The sequence below is a fragment of the Chrysochloris asiatica genome, unplaced genomic scaffold, assembly GCF_000296735.1.
Source record: "Chrysochloris asiatica unplaced genomic scaffold, ChrAsi1.0 scaffold00042, whole genome shotgun sequence".
Classification (NCBI taxonomy): Eukaryota; Metazoa; Chordata; class Mammalia; order Afrosoricida; family Chrysochloridae; genus Chrysochloris; species Chrysochloris asiatica.
In genome coordinates this window covers 6,661,466-6,681,182 of record NW_006408560.1, presented here as the reverse complement: position 1 = coordinate 6,681,182, position 19,717 = coordinate 6,661,466, and the positions used below count along the sequence as shown (strand labels likewise).

The window sequence follows — 19,717 nt, the reverse complement described above, 5'->3', positions numbered from 1 at the left end:
GTGTTTTTGTTGTTCCTTTTTATTCCAACCAAAACACCCGAAAGCTATGCTGTGGGAATAACACTGCTGGCTTTTCAGGTTAACAGTTCAGACATTCTTCCTAATGGGGGAAGCTCAGGAATCTACATCTATCTGTTCTCCAAACTCCTACATAACTACCTTACAGGGAAGAAGAGGAAAAATTGAGGAAAATGTCATTGAAATGTGAAGTAAGCATTTAGCTGAATTTCTGTCTCCCCATCCTAGCACCTCCCAAAGGATTGTCCCTTTGCTAGTTTGTCTGTGTCAGAAGAGAATTTAATAAAGTTGTTGGAAGGAGGATGGGAAAAGGAATAAATACATCCTGAAAATGTTTATTGACAATTACCTAAGTGAGCAAGTTGCCCCAACGGCCACAGATCTCTTCCCCTACTCATTCCACCTGTTTATCCCAAAACACAGTGACTGGGAGGAAGTAAAGAAATAGCACATGTAAAGATAATGAATGATGGGAGTGAGGGAAGCAAAGTGCTTGGCCTGGGCCTCAATAAAAGGAGGGGCAGAATTACAGTTGTTAAGTGCTGTTGAGTTGGTTCCAACTCATAGTGACCCTGTATAGGGTTTCCGAGGAGAGGCTGGTGAGCTTGAACCACCAACCTTGCAGTTCAAACCGACTTTGCAGTCCAGCCATTAACCCACAGCGCCATACTAGGAGCATAATTCTCCTAACATAATGCCTGAGCTCAAAACACATCTTTATTTACAGCAATGTTGTTAGTAACCCACCATGAAGATACCTTGCAGCTATTTTTCTAGCAGAAAGCCTGGTTTTGTGCTAAACTTTGAAATTCTTGAAGAGATCTTCCGCCCCTTGTTCTATCTCTAGCAGTTGGCACAGTAACATTGACACTCTCTCTCCTTTGAAGAAAGCATTATGGGTGCAGCATGTGGACTCCATCAGCTGTGGACTAGAACAGAGTGACAGCCATCATTCTGTAGCTGTCAGCTAGCAGTTCATAGCCAGTGAGTCACACTAAGAATAGTAGCAGCACCTGTCACAGCAGCCATGTATTGTCAGGCATTTTCCATACATTGTCTACCCAGCGAACAACTCTGTACTTTACAGAGTTGCCTTGCCCAATGCCTCACATCCAAAAAGGTGAGTCAGAATTTGAACCTAAATCTGATTCCATAGCTGGGCTCGTTTCACCACCTTGTGGCCTGGAAGATCCAGCAATTAAAGCACTGGAAGCCCCTATGCCTGAAGACCCCAGGAGCCCAGGGCCCAGCTCCTCAGTCTTCCTAAGGTCCCTGATCTTTTCTTCTTCCCTCACTTGTCATATTCCTCTTCAGTGTCTCCCTCCATCCTCTTGGGAGTCACAGATTATTGGCATGTTGGGGTATACATACTGTTCTTGCTTTTTGTCTTTCTCATCATGTGGGAGTAACAAGAAGAGGGATAATACTGGTAAAATAAAATTTGTGTAAATATGGAGACACTTGAAAAGAAAGCCAATAGAATTTTATAGACTTTCAATATTTATGAAAATGGGTTACTCTGCTGATTAAGCGAAGTTTTGAAAGGATTGAAGTTTATTTGGAGGACAGGAATCACGGAGAACTCAGTTCTCTCAACCTGTACCCCAGGAGACCCTGACCATGACACTGAGGCCCAGGGTGGCACTCGCTTGTCTTCTCTCATTCAAGTGACACATACCATTGTTTGGTTAAAAAAATATATAAGACATAGTGGTACTTATGAAAATACTTCCCAGGGGGAGGGAATGGAAAAACTGAAGACAAATTATTTGCACTAAAAATCTGGTAGTTTAGATTATAACTAAAGGCTAACTGTAGTCAATTCTGAAACCTACAGTTTCCGAGACTATAAATCTTTATGGAAGCAGATAGTCTTATCTTTCTTCTGTTGAATGGCTGGTAAGTTTCAACTGCTGACCTTGTGGTTAGCAGCCCAATGACTAACCCAATATGCCACCATGGCTTCCTTCTTAAAGGCTACATCTTGAGAAAATCTTCAAGACGGAGTAGTAAAGGGCTTAAAAAGGGCACGAATAGCTCTTTCATAGAAGTGGTTAAGAGTTCCTGGGAAGTATTCAGTTAAGCATGGTGGTTCTGTCAGTTATACACTTGATTGTGAAATACAAGATCAGTGGTTCGAGCCCACCAGCCACTCTGAAGGAAAAAGATGGCAAAAGATGGTTTTCTACTCCTGCAGATTTACAGCCCTGGACATCCCATACAGGGGCACTGAGTTGGAACCAACTCAATGGTACTTAACAATACTAACAGAAAAGTTGGCAGTTCAAAACCACCCAGAGGTACCTTGGAGAATGGCCTGGTGATCTGCTTCTGAAAGGTTACAGCCATTGAAAATCCTATGTATAGTTTTACTCTGAAACATGAGCTAACCATGAATTGGAACTCAAAAACAACGGGTTAAAGGTAGTTTGACTTGGAGAGGTTCCCCCCAGATGTGAGGAGTGTCAGAGCAGGATTGTAATTGAAGGGCCTACATGTCTCCCCAAGTATTTTCCTTCTCTCCCTTCTTCCTAGTGGTCACATTAAGGTACCTCATGCTTGGAGTCTACAGACAATTTGTCTTCATTGACTCTCCTTCCTCCCCTCTCACCCTTAGTGAACCTGTGTCATGGCTTTTGGAAGTAAGAGACTTAAGAGACATCTGGAAGCTAGCAAGTACACACTTTCAAGTACTGTCCCTCATTTACTTGATTCATGAAGTTCTCTGTCTCTAAAAATCATTCATATCTAGCTGCCACAATTCTTCTCTGGACTTTATCACTGCAGCTAAACCTGATCTTAGAAACTTCAGAGGAAAGCAAGCAAACACAGTGAGTTGTGAAGGATCTACCATAGATAAGAATTCAAGTGGCCTTTGGCAGCTCCTGGTATCCAAAGGGAGTCAGGAAGGGTGCTGGTGTGAGCATAAAGATGTTTTTCTTAAGTTGGATTTAATTAGTGTTGGAAAAGAGATTTGAGGAAGGAGAGGGAGTGGCTACAGGAAACCCTAGCTTGGCCAAAAGAGGAACCTGGACACATGTTTGGGTTTTCCCCTTCATTCTACCCAGCCTGCATCGCAAATCAGTTTCATTCTTAGCTTAGTTCTTCTCTGAGGTCAGCTGTCCCTAGTTCCCCTGTGTTAGGCCCCTTAAGCCAAATGACACAAGTCAATTCAATCCATCCGGGGTTGTATCTCTTCAAAGTGTTGGAAAGAGTATGGGAGGTGAAAAGAAGGCACACCCCAAGTAAGAAAAGCCAGGTAGCTCAATCTCTATCACAGGTACTGCTAATTAAGAGTGAGAAGCCAGTACCTGGCGGGGGCGATTTTCATTCCACAAATCCTCCTCAGTAGGTGGGGATCTATTTCACTTCTCCTATGTGCATGGACAGGTGGCACTGGCTTCATCTCTAGAGCTAGAGTTGGGCAGCTGAAATTTCACCCTCAGATTGAAAACCTGGAATGGGACATTAGAGAAACCCTTTTCTCCAACCCCCTCTAGACTGAGAAGTCTATACATGTACTCCCCACTAGGTCTTGGAGAGGGGTGGTATATGTAAAATGCTCAGGCTGGGCTTATTACCCTTTCTATCGGTCCAGGTGAATGTTTCTTAATACAGCTTAGGGGCCACCTCCTCATCAAAACAGAGGCAATTATGTCTGACACAGAGAGAGAAGACACTAAGCAGGTTGGGACAGAAGGGTTGTAGGAGGGTCAGGTATTTCAAGAGCAACGTTTGATTGTGTTTTTTCTTTTTTTTTTCTTTTTTGATTGAGGTAAATAAAAAAGCTTTATCCTGCAACACTTGGCGATAAGAGTCTGTCCACCCCCCAAGAGTTTCAGACCCTGTCCTCTTCCCTTACATTAGGCTCTTCCGGTACTGGCTGTGTTGGGTACTGTGTCTGAGGTGGGAGTCTGGGGTCTGCAGGTCCATCTGTCTGTATAGGTCCCTCAGCTCCCTAACTTCCTGCAGCACCCTCTTGGCCTGGCTCCAATTCGATGATGCCTCCCCCAGCAGGCGCTCAGTCTCCAGCAGCAGCTGCTCTGACTCAGAGTCAGGAGGAGACCCAGGGGGGTCCTTGGCCTTTCGCTTCCCGTCTCCCAGTCCCTGAACCTCTGCCAACAGCTCCTGAGTCTTCTCCAGTTTCCTTGCTACCAGGTCCTGGATCCGGGACAGCTGCCCCGGGTTGGGTAGGATGGGGGTAGGGGGTTCTTCGGCTCGCAACTGGAGGGTACGGGCTGGGGCAGCGTCCCGCCGAGATAGGATCTCCTCCAGGGAGGTACAGCGGCCTTTCTCTGTGGGGGTCAACTTCTTGGGTGCCTGGGGGGTGTAGGTGGCCCCCTTGTCTGGCTTTTCCCAGGGTCGGGAAAGGCTGCTTGCCCGGTCTGAGGTGGGCTGGATCCTGTCTGAGTCTGCTCTCCGCCGAATGCCTGCCAGCTGGGCCACAGACTTGTCCAAGTCCACCCGAAAGCTCTCAGCACAAGAGGTTGGTTCCTCAGGGGAAGGATCTTCCTCCTGGATAAGGTCCAAGGTTAGCATCCCATCCGAGGTAGAAGTTGAAGCCTGGAAAAAAATAGGATGGGGACCAAGGGATAAAGTGTAAGTGGGGATTTCAGGAATGACTGCCTGAAATAAGTTGTAGTCATTTTCTTCAAGATCCCTTCCGTGAGTGAGAAACCCTCTACTGCGGATGAGCCCTTCTCACTTATTTACAATTTCTTATTCCTGTAATACTAATTTGAATGTCTTTCTCTTATTTTTCTGTAAAGTACTTTCTCATGCTTTCCCCCCATATTCTCTACTTTACTACATGGTCTTCAAAGAGTGTCTTCATTTTCTATATTGTGGACCACAAGCATCAGTTAGGTTTGACACACATGGATATTCCACATAATGCAGCTACTGTCTTCTGCCACCTGCATCCTCTGAGCCACACACTTCACACCCTCTGCTACGTGGGACCCCAAATCCCTTGCCTAATGATAAAACTTGCTCTATATCCAGCTCTGGTATGGCGCTGTAGGATAAGCACTCGACTACAAGGTCAGTTTGAACCACAGGTTGGCAGTTCAAACTCACCAGCTGCTCCTTGGAAACTCTATACACGGTTACTTACTATGATTCGGAACTGACTTAACAGCACCTAACAACATTATCTAGAATACTATAGTTTGAAACGATGATAAAGATATTCAGTATCTCACTAGTATTGATGCTCTGTTCCTCAGAGCAAACCTTCAAGGCACGCATCATCAGTACCCAGTTTTACAACCGGAGACACACAACTTCAAGAGAACCACAAATCACAAAGCTAGATTCCACCTCTGGTTCTGTCCAATTCCAAAGCTTAGGTTTTTTTCTATCCCTGAATGCCTCCCTTCCTAGGAACTGAGAGCTTAGACAAGTGAAAGAAGCCACACAACTTTCTATGTTACAGCAGCACACCTCTTCTGAAAGCCTGTGACAATTAATGTGGCTACCCACCAGGGCAGACAGTTACCAATATAGTAATTTGTATTGTCATGTATAATATACAGCTCTTCTTTCCTTATGAGTACAGGTCTCATTTTCATGCAAAGATGATACAATTTTTTGAGGGCAGGGTCTTCTGAACTCATAGTCGAGTTCGATAAATACTTTTTAGTTAGAGTAATCAGGCTGCAGGGTGGGTAAGAGGGATTTCCCTTGCCTTTTGACCTTGGTATCTAGAAAGTCTCCCATAAATACCTCTGGTAATCTGTCTGAGATACAGTTCTGAGATGGACTAGGACTAGGACTAGGAACTGGTTCTTCAACAATGTTTACTTTCTTGCAGTCTTACATACCACAGCCATTAGGTGTCCCCGAGTTGGGGGGCGGCGGGAGTGTTGGATTTTTGCCCGGTCTCGAGTAGGGTGGGCGAGATAGCTGTCCTCCTCAACAGTGACCTAAAGATATGAACAATGAGTCATGGTTGCTCTTCAGAGGCACTCTGTCCCAACCTAACATCCCCTGAGGCCTGAGTGTGCCTGGACTGGGAATAAACCCACACCATTACCTGCTTCTGGGCAAACCCTATGGGCAAGGGATTTCCTGGACATGAACTGGTTTTTTAAGCTGGCCCAAGGCTGATGCATGTGTCATAAAGAAGAGAAAAGGAGTTGGTAGGAAAGACTTAGAAAGAAGGTGGAAGGAGAATAGGGAGTTAAAGAAGTAGGGCTGGTGGTGGGGGGCAAGTAAAAGGGTTCTATGAGATAATCAGCCCTCTCAGTGAGTCACAGCTACTCCCTTGCACCCCAATATCCCTCAACCCACAATGAGCCCACTACCTCATCCAAGATGCGGTTCTTGGCTCGGGTGACAGCAGAGTTGAGGGCATTGATCCATGATTCCTTCTCTTCTGGACTCACTGCCAGGAAGATCAGGTTGGGTGCCTGTGAGGGGAAGATTCTTGTTTCAGCCAGGGTTTTATAGTTGGTGTCTCACCTTGACAGTGAAGAAATAAGAAATGATCATCTTATTCTCTTAGCCCTAGCTCCTGGAAGGAGACAGATTCTGTTTCCTGAGCCATCCATACATTAAGGAAATCCAGCTTCTAATACAATAAAATGCCATAGCTTCAAAGTTGTTTTATAAGTGACCAAGGAAAAGTTGAGAGGGTACTGAGTATTAGTATGGGACTGGAGCTCATTTGAGAAGACTGGTAAAGGACAGGTACTAAAATAAAGATCTTTACAAGTTTGAAACAACAGAATGCCACAGAAATAGGAGGAAACACATACATATTACCAGGCTTTTTGGAGTGGATAAGGGTGAATTTGCTATGGCTTTTTCTTGCTGGGTTTCCTCCAACAAGAGGAATTAGATTCAATAACCTATTAAGGTACAGGAACCTGTAATTTCCTCTCAAGAGGTCTGTGTGTGTGGATGTGTAAACATGCATACATGCATGTGTGTATACATACATGTATGCATGCTTATCTGTTAGACAGGAAGAGAGAGCTGATCTCTCTGGTTGGACAGTTTAAAGGTTGGCCTGTCTGAAGGGAAGGGTATGGCTACAACATCCTCTCAGGTTAAGTGATAAAAGCTGATAGATGAATTCAGGGCATCTGACGCATGAGAGTGAAGAGTGAGAACCTGGAGGAGGAAGGTGTTCTCCTCCTCTGCACCCATTGCCCACACCCCCTGTCCATGCTCTGGTGGCCAAGGTGGCAGGAAACACATACCGTATTACCGGGCTGTTTAGAGTGGGCAAGGGTGAACTTGCTATGATTTTTCTTGCTTCTGCTCTTAGATTTCCGGAGCTCTTCACACTTTTCATAGTCACTCAGGTCAAACACCTCCTGAATATTTTTCTCATCTTTTACCTGGGAGAGGATTGGAAGTAAGGTGAGGAAGATAAGAATTGCTTAGTTCCTTCCCCCCCCCCCCCCCCATTGTTAGTTTCCATCAGTCATGGGAACCAGGAAGAAGCCTGAGGAGGGGGAAGGAATAGCAAGACAGGAAAAGGCTGACCTATCTAAGCCCCAAGGCCCACAAAGGCCAGAAAGCTGGAGGGCAGGTTTGAGGCCACCAGGGAGTCCTGATTCCTAAGGTGGGCTTTAAACTCTTAATCCCTACTTGCCTCAGCCAAGAAACCATTTCAGAGCCCCAGTATGTTTTCCTTATGCATGGTCTCCACTTTGACCTTTCAAGGACATAACTTACATGCTAATAGGCTGATCTGATCATTGTAAAGTCAGTCAGTCTTAATGGCCCTGACTGTCCAAAGGGAGAGATAAAGGCACGGCCTATACAGCCAGCTGCTTCTGGGAACCCCTATACAGGGTGTCTATGGGTCGTAACCTACTCAATGGCACTTAACAACAACAACATACCAGGGATATCTAGAAGGAAAAAAAAGCTGCTTCTGGTATTCCCAGTCTTCCACTTATGTTGTAGCTGTTTTACCCCAACCTTGCTCTCTCCTTTAATAACATAAACTATAATAAAGAAACTCATCTACCGCATTCATTTCAGAAGCTTCATCACCATAGGATCAATAGGCCTCTTTGTAGCAGTTTGTTCCGACAAACTAGAAATACAACTGCAGTTCCTCCCCCTTCTTACTCCTTTCCAAGGTACTGTAACAACTTAGTCTTGAAAAGTCAGTTAATTCACACACCTATCTCTAGGCAAGCCCTGGTGTGTGGCACTGTGGGTTAATGTGCCATTTGAACTGTAATGCCGGCGGTTCAAGCTCACCAGCTGCTCTTTGGAAACCCTACACAGTGTCGTTATGGGTCGGAACCGACTCGAGGGCATTTAACAACATCTCTAGGTAAAGATGCACTTATGGTCTCCCTATAGGACACTTGAGACTTGGGAGACAAAATATCTGCTATTTCTTTTCCTTTTTACAGTTTGAGAGCCTAAGTCCCTTTATTGCCAGAAACTTCTTCCTTGTATTTAAACTTAATCCTTTCTGCTGCAGTTAGCACACATCTTGCACTTTGGTTCTACCCTTAGCAGCTTCCCCAACATTTGGATTTTAACTCTTTTGCTATATGTTTAATGCTGTGGTTGCTAAGTGCCATTGAGTCAGTTTTGACTCATAGTGACCCTGTATAGGGTTTCTGAGAAGCAGCTGAAGGGTTTGAATTGTTGACCTTTTAGTAAGCAGTCCAGTGCTTATCCTACAGAGCCACACCAGGATGCTGAATGTTTAATGCTGCTGTTTTTGTTAAGTACTGTTGAGTTGGTTCTGACCAATAGCGACCCTGTATAGGGTTTTTTGAGGAGCTGGTGAGTTTGAACTGCAGACTTTGTGGTTTTATAAACCAACTTTTGTACTCCAGCACATTAACCCACAGCACCACACCAGGACTCTGAATGCCTAATAAGAGACCATAATTCTGTCTACCTCTTCCACTCCCAACCACCCTTTTCTGAACATTACAAAACAATTTCCATTCACTTTCTTCAAAGGTCCATTTTAAACCTCTCAAGAGCACCCCCCAATCCTCCTCTCCTCCACTTAAGGTGTTCCCAATACTCTGAAGCTACACCAAGTACCAAAGTTAGAGGGAGGATACTAAGTGACAAGCCCAGAGAAACAGCCTGTGACTAGAAAATGTGTTTGCCTTCTGCTACTTGAGTTCAGAAAGAGTTCTGGTAGTGTAGTGGTTACGAATCGGGCTGCTAATCTCACGGTCAGCAGTTTGAAACTACCAGCTGTTCAGTGGGAGAAAGATGAGGCTTTCCGCTCCCGTAAAGATTTACAGCTTCAGAAACCCTATGCAGGGTCACTATGAGTTGGCACAGAACAACAACTTGAATCCAGAGCTTGGAAAACTGGGAATGAGCTGATCACATTTTCCTGGGACAAGAGATGAAAAACAACAGCACTTGTCTTGTTAAAACTAAGGAAGCAAAGATTAAAAAAAAGTAGCCTCACTTGGAAGATACCCACCTCTCTGACTGGAATTGTTCACAAGAGAGCCCCACTGGAATAATTTAGAAAATAATAGTTACATAACTTGAAGAATGTAATCAATGCCACTAAATTGTACATGTAAAAATGACTGTGGTGGCATATGTTTTGTTATGTATATTTTCATAATTGAAAAACAAAACTCTGAAACAGAAATCATGTGTCCTATGGAGATGAACTTATTTATTCTCCTGGTTCTCATCAACCTTGAAGTGGAGAAGTTCTCTGTTCCATTCCCCAGCCCAGTTATAATCTTGAGTCTGCTCAGCCTCCTGAAATGACGCTGGGTAACAGATGATTATGCAGCCCCATTCAGTTGAATTCCTGCTTGTCCATTTATTTAGGCCTGACTTGGCTTTTCTAGGGCTCTTCCCTTTCTGGAGCTCCCCAAATTTGGGCTGGGAAGTAAGCACAGACCTTAAGAGGATTATAGGGGCAAGACGTTGGCAAGGGGCATCCAAGAACAATTCTCAGAAACATGGGACAGGGATGTAGGATGATGCATTGCCCCTCTTTTCCTCCTCCATTCTCAGAGTTGAGACTATCAGCAGAGGCCAGAAATCTTGGAAAGGAAAGTGCTGGGTGTGGGTATGTGGCCAGGGGAAGAGAATTACTTGTTCTGTTTTCCTTAGGGGAAGGGAAGGGAAGGAAGAAGGTTATTCTGGCTTGGACACAAGTAGATAAAGAATTCTGGGAAGCAATGGACACTGACAGAGTTTAGCCTCTGGTGGGGCAGGGGTAGGAGATGGGGTAAGGCAAATAGCAGGACAAGTATATTCCAGAGCCAAGGAAAGATACTCCACCCAAGGAACTTTTTATCTACTGTATTCTGCTCTTATACCCCCCCACCTCCTCTCCCCAATAATTCCCAAAGCCTCTTTTATAATTACTCATCTTGCAAAGTTAACCCTTCTTCTCCCCTAATTCTTTGTTCTTGGCCCACGGAAAGGCATGCTTCCTATGTTTATCATAAATTGGGTGGCCTGAACCCAATTTCTTTTACCATGAGTCTGGCTAAGGTCTACCTTTTATTCCTATATACCAGCTTCAGGATCACAAGTTATCCTAGACCTCTTTGAGAATTAGGAAATCCATGATGGAAGGACTTCTTTGGTAGAGGCAGTTGTGGGAGCTCCTGCCTTGGTAAAGGGAAGTAACAAAAAGGAAAGATTGGTGCAAATTCTGGAGAAGTGGGTTAAGAATTTTCTTACATTAACAAATTAAGTATTATACTTGTTGTTTTTAAGTACCATGTAGTCGGTTTCGATCATAGCGACCCTGCACAAGGTTTCCGAGGCTATAAATCTTTATGGGAGCGGAAAGCCTGATCTTTCTCCTGTGGTATGGCTGGTAGTTTTGAACTGCTGACCTTGAGGTTAGCAGCCCGATTCGTAACCACTACGCTACCAGAGCTCCTTAAGTATTATACTTAGCATTTAAAAAAAAAACACCAAAAAGCAACTTTTTAAACTATTGGCTTTGGAGCTTAGCCCACTCGAGTATAGAAACTGGCTCCAAAGAAGATTTTACCTTCAATAGGTTTGTTCCCTCTTTGCATATGCCCTTCCTAGCAGGGGGCAGTTGGCCCCATGAATGGTCAGATGCTCTTGACTCATAGGATACTAACATCCTGGGCTGAAGTCATTCCATCCTTTCCCCTGTCTCTGAACCCCTTTCCTCCACAAACAAGGCTCTAGTACATTCTTTCACCCCTAGGCTGCTCTTTGGGTAAATGTGAATAAGAAAGAACTGTTTTGTTCCTTGCACTGTTTTCAATCTTCCCCTCTGACGTGTGGGAAGTTCTCCCTGATTGCTCACTCTAGTTTCCGGCCATTATACAGGACCTGCCATACAGAGGTCAGGAAAGAAAGATATACTTTGACACTTTTTTCTTCTTTTTTTAACTAAGAAGTCAAAAATTGTGGAGAAAACCTTTTTCAGGGATTGCCAACTAGTAGTTGTTGTTATTAAGTGCTGTCGAATTGGTCCGACTCATAGTGGCCCTGTATAGGTTTTCCAAGGAGCAGCTGGTAGATTTGAACTGCTGACCTTGTGGTTCGCAGTTTTGTGCTGATCCTATAGCACACCACACCAGGAATCCGCTGTTGTTGAATGTCATCATGTCTGTTCTGATTCATAGCAACCCTGTATAGGGTTTCCAAGGAGCAACTGGTGGGTTTGAACTGCCAACCTTGTGATTCACAGCCCAGTGCTGATCTTCAGCGCCACACTAGGAGGTGACCCTTAAAAAGAAATCCTCCTGTCAAAGTCCTCTTTCAGCTTACTTCCAGGACTCTTTACTACCAAATTCCCAGGTGAGTGTAAACAGTTTGGTTTAAACACCTTAAAGAGGGATCTCTTGGTTTCTGCAGCTTAGTTACTCCCTCTGTTGCTTTAGTAGATGCTCTTTTTACAGATGAGTACTTTCTCTTGGACTTCCTGTGTGTGTCTGTCTCAATACCATAAAAGAATTTATCTACCTAAATATAATCTACTGAGTGTCTACCGCAGGAAGCCAGACATTAAAGAACTGAGAGAGGACTTCCCAGTTAGCTTTGGGCGAGGGAACACAGAATCAGAGAGGAAGGAGTATCTTGGGGGGAACACAACGCAGTCTTTTAGGGCTACACTGACACAGTCAGAGGTAGGGTCTGGGATAACTTCTGTCCCATTGTAGTTGTGTGCTGCCGAGTCACTTCTGACTCACAGCAACTGTGTATAGAGTTTCCAAGGAGTGTCTGGTGGGTTTGCAACACCGACCTTGAGGTTAACAGTCCAGTGCTTATCCTACCGAGCCACACAAGGACTCCCCATGTTGTTGTTGTTAAGTGCCATCAAGTTGTTTTTGACTAATAGCGACCCTGTATAGGGTTTCTGAGGAGCGGTTGGTGAGCTTGAACTACAGACCTTGTGGTTCAAATTGATTTTGTAGTCCAGTGAAGAACTCATAGTGTCACACAAGGACTCCTGGATTCCCCAAAGAGGGGCAATTTTGATTTCTCAATTGTGCTATTCATTATTGATCCCAAGAGATAGGGACAAAAGGAAGACAGTGGATTCAGTGATCTGGGCTCAGGTTCTGACCTAATGTGGGCTATGGTAGTCATTAAAATCATAGAGTCAGACTTATCCAGAAACATACAGAGGTCCATTAACTTCATTTTCTCCCCCTTCTGGTTCAAACTGGGGCAGGAAGGGAGTAAAGAATGAATTCCTTTATTTTAAAGCAGAGATGGGTGGAGAACAGCATGCATACTACTGAGGGACTTATGCTCTAAGAGAAATAACCGTCTGCCTCTCTCAGATATTCTACCCCAGGTCATACAAGTTTGATCCTGGGTTGTATGTGCGTTTTTATATTATGTCTCCTAATGATTCAGGGGGTCTGGTAGTGTAGTGGTTACAAATCAGGCTGCTAACCTCAAGGTCGGCAGTTTGAAACTACCAGCTGTTCCGCGGGAGAAAGATGAGGCTTTCTACTCCTGTAAAGACTTACAGCCTCGGAAACCCTGTACAGGGTCACTATGAGTCGGAACTGACTCCGTGGTACTTAACAACAACAAATTGCTGATATGTATGACCTGTGCATTCCCTGCTGAGACAAGAAAGGGGAGGCTCATTGGGTGGGTTGGGGGAACAGGCAGGAGTAGAGAGTAAACTGAGTAGTGTGTTTCAGTAACAACAGCAAAGAAAAATATTCTGCGTGTAGCTAGAGGCCAGGATAGGGTAGGGGGCAGCAGGGGGCACTTAGAACTTTTGGGACATCTTGGGAAGAGGGGCTTATCATTGTCGTAAGACAATTATTTGTTAAGAAATAGCATTAAATGAGAGGCAAATTCAACTTCTAATTTTAATTCAAGAACTAAAGGGTGACCTTTCCTTGCAGATTAGCTGGAGTAGAAATAAACCTGCTGCTAAACTTGCTTCAAGACCAAAATGGGGGTGGGACGGTGCGAGATTCGAAGCAGAGTCTCCTTGTGGAGACACAAAGTGTGGAACAGGCGAAAATGGGCTCGACCAGGGCAGAGGGCACCTACCTCCTTCTCAGAGATGTAGAGCTGGTCCCCTTTCAGCATCACATAGCGATTTTTCCAAATCTCCCTGAAAATCCCTTTCCCACAGAATTTCCGGACCCAGCCGACCTTCTCGGGTGGTGCAGACTGATGATTTCCATCCTGCGGCCCCTGCCCAGGAGCCAGATAAGAACCATCTGATTAGGTGATGATTGTTTTTTCCTTCGCTCCTGTCCATCCCTCGGGACCCTACTTGATTACCCCTCTCTACATTTTCTGGGACCACCGCACCGAAGGCAGGAGTCGGGGAAATAAAGGTTCGGTCCCCACTTCGGGAAAGGTTTTCACCGTGAGGACCTCCCCTCCCCCCTCTCCCAAATAAACAACTAAAACTGCTACAGAAGCAGGGGGCTGGGCCTGCGAGAAGGGCAGCTCCCGGGATTTCTGTCCTTGTCCCCCCACCTTCTTCCCCCGCTGCTCGATTCCGCTAGCAGCCGCGGGATTAACGGCATTTTATTTATTTCTCATTGTCCTCTCGCCACTGCAGAGCGCGATGCAAACGACTGCCTGTCGCCCAGGGAAGAGGGAAGGTGGGAATCAACCAGAAACTACACCAAGTTAAAACCCCCAAATCCAAGTAAACAAACAAAAGCCCGCCCCACCCCACCCAGTGCCTGGTCGGACCCCCGCGGCCGAGGGGCTTCCAGGCCGCTGGCACCCTGACGGGCCGGGTCCTCAGAGCACAAAGTCAGCTGCAGTTGCAGCGCCCGCAAGCGCACTCACCCGTTTGGTCGAATTGTTCTTCTTCATCCTTCCCGGTGGGCGCGGGTGCGGGGGAAGGGGCAGAGGTGGCTGCGAGGGGGCGCCTTCCCGGGGGAGGGAGTCGGAGATGCCCCCGGCGCCGCCGCCGCCGCTCCTCCCTCTCCCGGACTCTCCCCCTCTTTGTAGCTCCGATTACACTAAAGGCCGGCCTCCCTCGCACTCGCACACACACGCCCGCCCGCTCCCCGCCCCCCGGCGCCGTCCATGCCGGCGCCCACGCGGCCTGGGCCCCCCGCACTCTCGGCCCGGCCCCGCCGCTCCCCCGGCCCGGCGCACAGTGGGCGGCCCAGTCCGCGCCCCGCAGCTCCATCCGCCGGCCCGCTGACGTTGCGAGTTCAGAATAAAGGGCGAATCGCGGAGCCGGAGACAGTGCCGCTCCCCCCTCCTTTGTTTCTGACTCACTGAGAAGGGACCTAAACCCTGCTGAAGACGGCTTCCAGGGGGGCTGGGGCCCCGAGACTCCGGCCCGCGGTCGGAGAGAGAGGTGGAGCCAGGAAAACACCGAACGAACCTGCCGAGAGAGCCAGCAGGAGCAGATGGAGTGGAGAAGAAAGAAACACTTAGATTTATGCAGACTAGAGATAAACAAAATCTAGACCATCTTCCTCCCGAACCCTAAACAAACAAACAAACAAAAAACGAATGGGAGCTGGGAGGGCGTGTTACCAAGAACTGGCATTAGAATTCAGCTCGCTTGGTGGTGGAGATAGTGGCCTGGGCAGGTCAAATGTTGGGGCAAAAAGTTTTATGCTTCAGAGGGTATCGATGTATTTGGGAGACAGGATAGGGGAAGAAGTTAATAGTAATACACATTTCTTCCAGTTTGCAAAGGGTTTTCTTATTTCAGTCTCGAGAGAATAACCCTAAGTGTAAGGTGAATACTATGATCTTCATTTCACAGAGCTAGAAGTGCGACTCAGAATGACTGAGGGATTTACAGGCTTACACTGTAAGTGCTGGCAGCAACAGAACTCTGCCTCCAAAGCCATTTCCCTTTATAACAAGTAGCTTTAAACATAAGCTCCGGGTGATACTCCCTGTGTATCCCACCCACCTTGCTGCACTGACCTATAAGAATGCCATCCTGTCTTCTGCACTGGAGTCCACTGGAAAAAAGGGCCGAATGCCCAGAAAATGCCCTAACCAGAGGAGCCTCTGACAATTCCTCCTACAATCAGACCTTGGCTCAGAGTCTACAGGCCAACATCTCAGCACCCACCCCACCCCACCCCAGTCGATATTTGATGAGAAGAAGGGAGTCAGGAAACCCAAGTTTGGGTAGTGGTTTCATTACCATTCTGCCTTTGGTCAAGTCATTGACTTTCTTTGGGCCTCAGTTTAAAGGATAAACTGCCATTTCCATCAAGGAAAGTTAAGGGAATGTACATGGTGACCCATGAAAGTACTTTGAAAATAAAAGTATTGCCCTCCAGGGTTTATTACTAAATGTGGTGGTGGTTATGTGCCGTGGAGTCAGTTCCGACTCATAGTCACCCTCTACAGGGTTTCCGAGGCTGTAAATCTTTATCAGAGCCTAAAGCCTCATCTTTCTCCCGCAGAACAGTTGGTAGTTTCGAACTACTAACCGTGAGTTTAGCATCCCGATTCGTAACCACTACACTACCAGAGCTCCTTTAAGCTAATAACGACTGGCTGTGGCCTGTTAGATAAAGCACTGGACCACAAGGTTGGTTTGAACCATGAGGTTGTCAGTTCAAACTCACCAGTTGCTCCTTGGAAACCCTGTACAGGGTTGTTATGAGTCAGAACCAACTCGATGGTAGTAAACACAATAAGCATAAGACTTGGCCTATGATAGATACACAATAACTATACAATTAAAAATCACTGGCACAGAGGAATGGAACAAATTTATTTGAAGGGTAGAGGATGCCTTGACTTTTTCTGGTAACTCAAATGAAGGAATTGTTGTTAAGTACCATCAAGTTGGTTCCGACCCATAGTGGCCCTGTATAGGGTTTCCAAGGAGCAACTGGTGACCTTGAACTACCTACCAACCTTATGGTTTAAACCGGCTTTGCAGTTCAGAGCATTAGCCCAGAGCACCACCCCAGGACTCCAAATAAAGGAGGGACCCCTCTATATTCCTTGCCACTTTCCCCCTCTCACTCAATAAGATTGATCTCAACCTTTTCCGATTTTGTTATTGTTGTTAAGTGCTGTCAAATCGGTTCTGACCAAAGGCAGAGTGGTAATGAAACCACTACCCAAACTTGGGTTTCCTGACTCCCTTCTCATCAAATATCTACTGGAGGAGGGGTAGGGGATGGAAAGTTGTTAAGATGCTGGCCTGTAGGCTCTGAGCCAGGGCCTGGTTATAGGAGGAATTGGCAGAGGTTCCTCTAGGGTTTCCAAGGAGCAGCTGGTGAGCTTGAACTGCTGACCTTATGGTTTAAACCGACTTTGCAGTCCAGCGCATTAACCCACAGCACCACACAAGGACTCCAATTTCCTATTAGCTCTACTAATTAATCCTCTACTTTACACTGATACAGAACTTTCTCTTGTCAAAGTGCTCTTATATACTATTTCTTTAAATCTTTAGTCACTTTGTAAGGTATGGTGGTGGTGGTTGTGTGTCATCAAGGCATTTCCAACTCATAGTGACCCTGTATAGAGTTTCCAAGGCTGTATATCTTTATAGGAGCTGGGAGATTCGAACTGCTGAGCTTGCAGTTAGCAGCCCACTTCATAATCTTCTACACTACCAGGACGTCTTAGAGAGGTGTTGAGAAAAAGAATTACTATCCCCATTTGGAAAAAGATACAACAGGGCACAGCACATAACACTTGCCCAAGTTTATACAGAAAGTTAATAGCTCAGTGGTTTAGAACCCAGGCATTTGGACAGTTTATCGTTTGGGCCACACACATGCAACACATTCCCCAAAGCATCCCATTCTCTTCTCAGCATCTCTATTTCCCACTCCCCTTTTAAAAAAAGATGAGAAAACCCAGGGTATCATCACAGGTGAGGAAGTAAATGTACTGATGAGGAAACTATGTTACATGATCTTTTGAGGACTTTGCTGGCCAGGCAGATAGGAGTGGTTTGGATGGTATTCATATAGGAAAATACAGTAAGGTGAGATATGCAGGCAGTGGTTTGGATTTGTAATTTAGCTTCTAGTTTGTGGGGAAAAGTAATTCAGGGCATCACAAACTCTTCCTTCTTTCCCCACTGTTGTAAAGTGCCATCCAGTGGGTTTGACTCATAGCAACCCTGTATAATATTAATAAGGAGCCACTGGTAAGCTTGAACCGCCAACCTTGAGGTTCAAATCAATTTGACAGTCCAGTGCATTAACCTGCAATGCCACAATTCATTTAGTCAACTAAAATTTGTGCCTTCTATATGCAAGGAATCCTGGTGTGGCGCTGTGGGCTAATGTGTCATACTGCAAAGTCGTTTGAACTGCAAGGTCTGTGGTCCAAGCTCACCATAGGTGGTCCAACCCTATGCAGGGTTATGGGTTGGAATCAGCTCAACGGCACTTAACAACAACAACATATGCAAGGTGGAGTCCTGGTGTGGTGCTGTAGGATAAGCACTGGACTGCTAACTACAAAGTCAGTGGTTCAAACATACCAGCTACTTCATGGAAACCCTACACAAGGTAACTATGAATTGGTACCAACTTGAGGGCACTTAACACACCAACATATGCAAAATAAGGAGCTCTGGAGGCACTATGGGCTAGGTGTTGACAGCTAACCTCAAGGTCAGTAGTACAAACCCACCAGTCACTCCTTGGGAGAAAGACGACGTCTGTTCCCATGAAGATATATAGTTTAGGAAATCCTATACAGAGTCACTATGAGTTGGAATTGACTCAATGGCAGTGGGCTTTGGTTTATGTGCAAGGTAAGGAAGGAGTTCTGGTATGGTATTGTAGGATAAGCACTAGACTGCTAACTACAAGGTCAGTGGTTCAAATCCCCCAGCCGCTCCTCACTCCTTGGAAACTAGAGTTGTTATGAGTCCGAACTGACTTGATGGCACTTAACAAACACAAAGAACCCTGGTGGTGCAGTGATTAAGTGCTCAGCTGCTAACCGAACGGTCAGCAGTTCAAACTCACCAGTTGCTCTTCACAAGAGATGTGGTAGTCGGCTCCTGTAAAGATTACAGCGTTTGAAACCCTCTGTGGCTTTGAAACCCATAAAACTCATGGGGGCACTATAAGTTGGCATCCACTTGACATCCATCAAGTTGGGGTTTTTTATGGCTATATACAAGAGCTCCTTGCATACGATGGCAGGCAGGAACTGGAGCTTTATGGAACATCAGGCAAAAGGACTGCTCAAACATAAAAACTCTCCAAAGTAATTTTCAGATTCCAGAGCAGATGCATGTGGGTTGTAGAACCTTCCCCGCCTGTCTGCTCCTTAAGATGTTACATAAATCTCTGGCTCCCTGTCATTACTGCTGATGGTCCCTTATCCTACCCACTTCTGGTTAGCGTGCACTGCTGTACTGCCTCATTCGGTCCTCCTGCCCCTGCCTTCTCTTACCTTGTCCTGTTCCTCTCCTCTCTTCCTGCAGGCCATGCATACTCATCCCTGTCCCATTTTTCAAGCTGACTTCTTTCCTCTCACAGAGGAACCTTCCGGTGGTTAGATCTCTATTAAGGGACTGTTTCCAACATCAAGATGTAAGTGAAAAATCTGCAAGTAAGAATCTATGGATTCCTTTACCTATTTTCATAGCAGTGCCTTCTCAGTGAGTTTGACACTATCACACACACAAACCACAAAACTAATTGTGAGGTCAGATTTTCTTTTTTTTGGTGGAGATTAGATACTTGAAGGACTCATGATGGGGTTTCCTCCCTAACTACACCCCTGGATAAGATAACTGTCAGTAGCTTAGTTTTTCAATAGAATATAAGTCATTCTGCTTAAGGGAGGGCGAAATCAGAGATAAGGATTTATGAATTGTGCCTGCAAGTTTATTTGGAGGAAACTGTTATCTAAACAGTTGTTTAACTAAAAACAAATACATTTGGCTTTTGTAGAGTAAATGGTGGAGAAGATTATAACAAGCATATGAGACTTTAATTAAAATAGTACTTTTAAAGGGAAAACATAAAAGGCCAGTAAAAATGGAATCAGTTCTGCAAATCTTAAATATAAATATGTTTGAGTCTTTGACCCTTAATAAAGAAATATCAACTTCTGGCTTCAAACACATTGGAGATTGTGCTCATTTCTTAGACCTTCACGCACTGTTACTTCAGTAGATAACAAATGGGAGTTAGTGATGGATGAAGAGAATGGTGTAAGAAAAATCTGTTCTTATTTTTACCATTCCAAAGACGCAAATAATTCTACTTGAGGAGGGGGTAGTATACACACACACACACACTAATATATATATATATATATA

At 45.4% G+C, this 19,717-nt stretch overlaps 1 protein-coding gene across 1 annotated transcript; it reads right to left on the bottom strand.

Annotated features, from left to right (window-relative positions):
* Nucleotides 1-3,774: 3,774 nt before the first annotated feature.
* PLEKHO1 (pleckstrin homology domain containing, family O member 1) lies at nt 3,775-14,315 on the bottom strand. The gene is made up of 6 exons (XM_006861354.1): nt 14,269-14,315; nt 13,510-13,656; nt 7,227-7,367; nt 6,327-6,431; nt 5,844-5,945; nt 3,775-4,581 (listed from the first exon to the last, which is right to left on the bottom strand). The coding sequence occupies exons 1-6, from the start codon at nt 14,293-14,295 to the stop codon at nt 3,877-3,879; spliced, it is 1,227 nt and encodes a 408-aa protein (XP_006861416.1). The 5' UTR covers nt 14,296-14,315; the 3' UTR covers nt 3,775-3,876.
* Nucleotides 14,316-19,717: the final 5,402 nt, after the last annotated feature.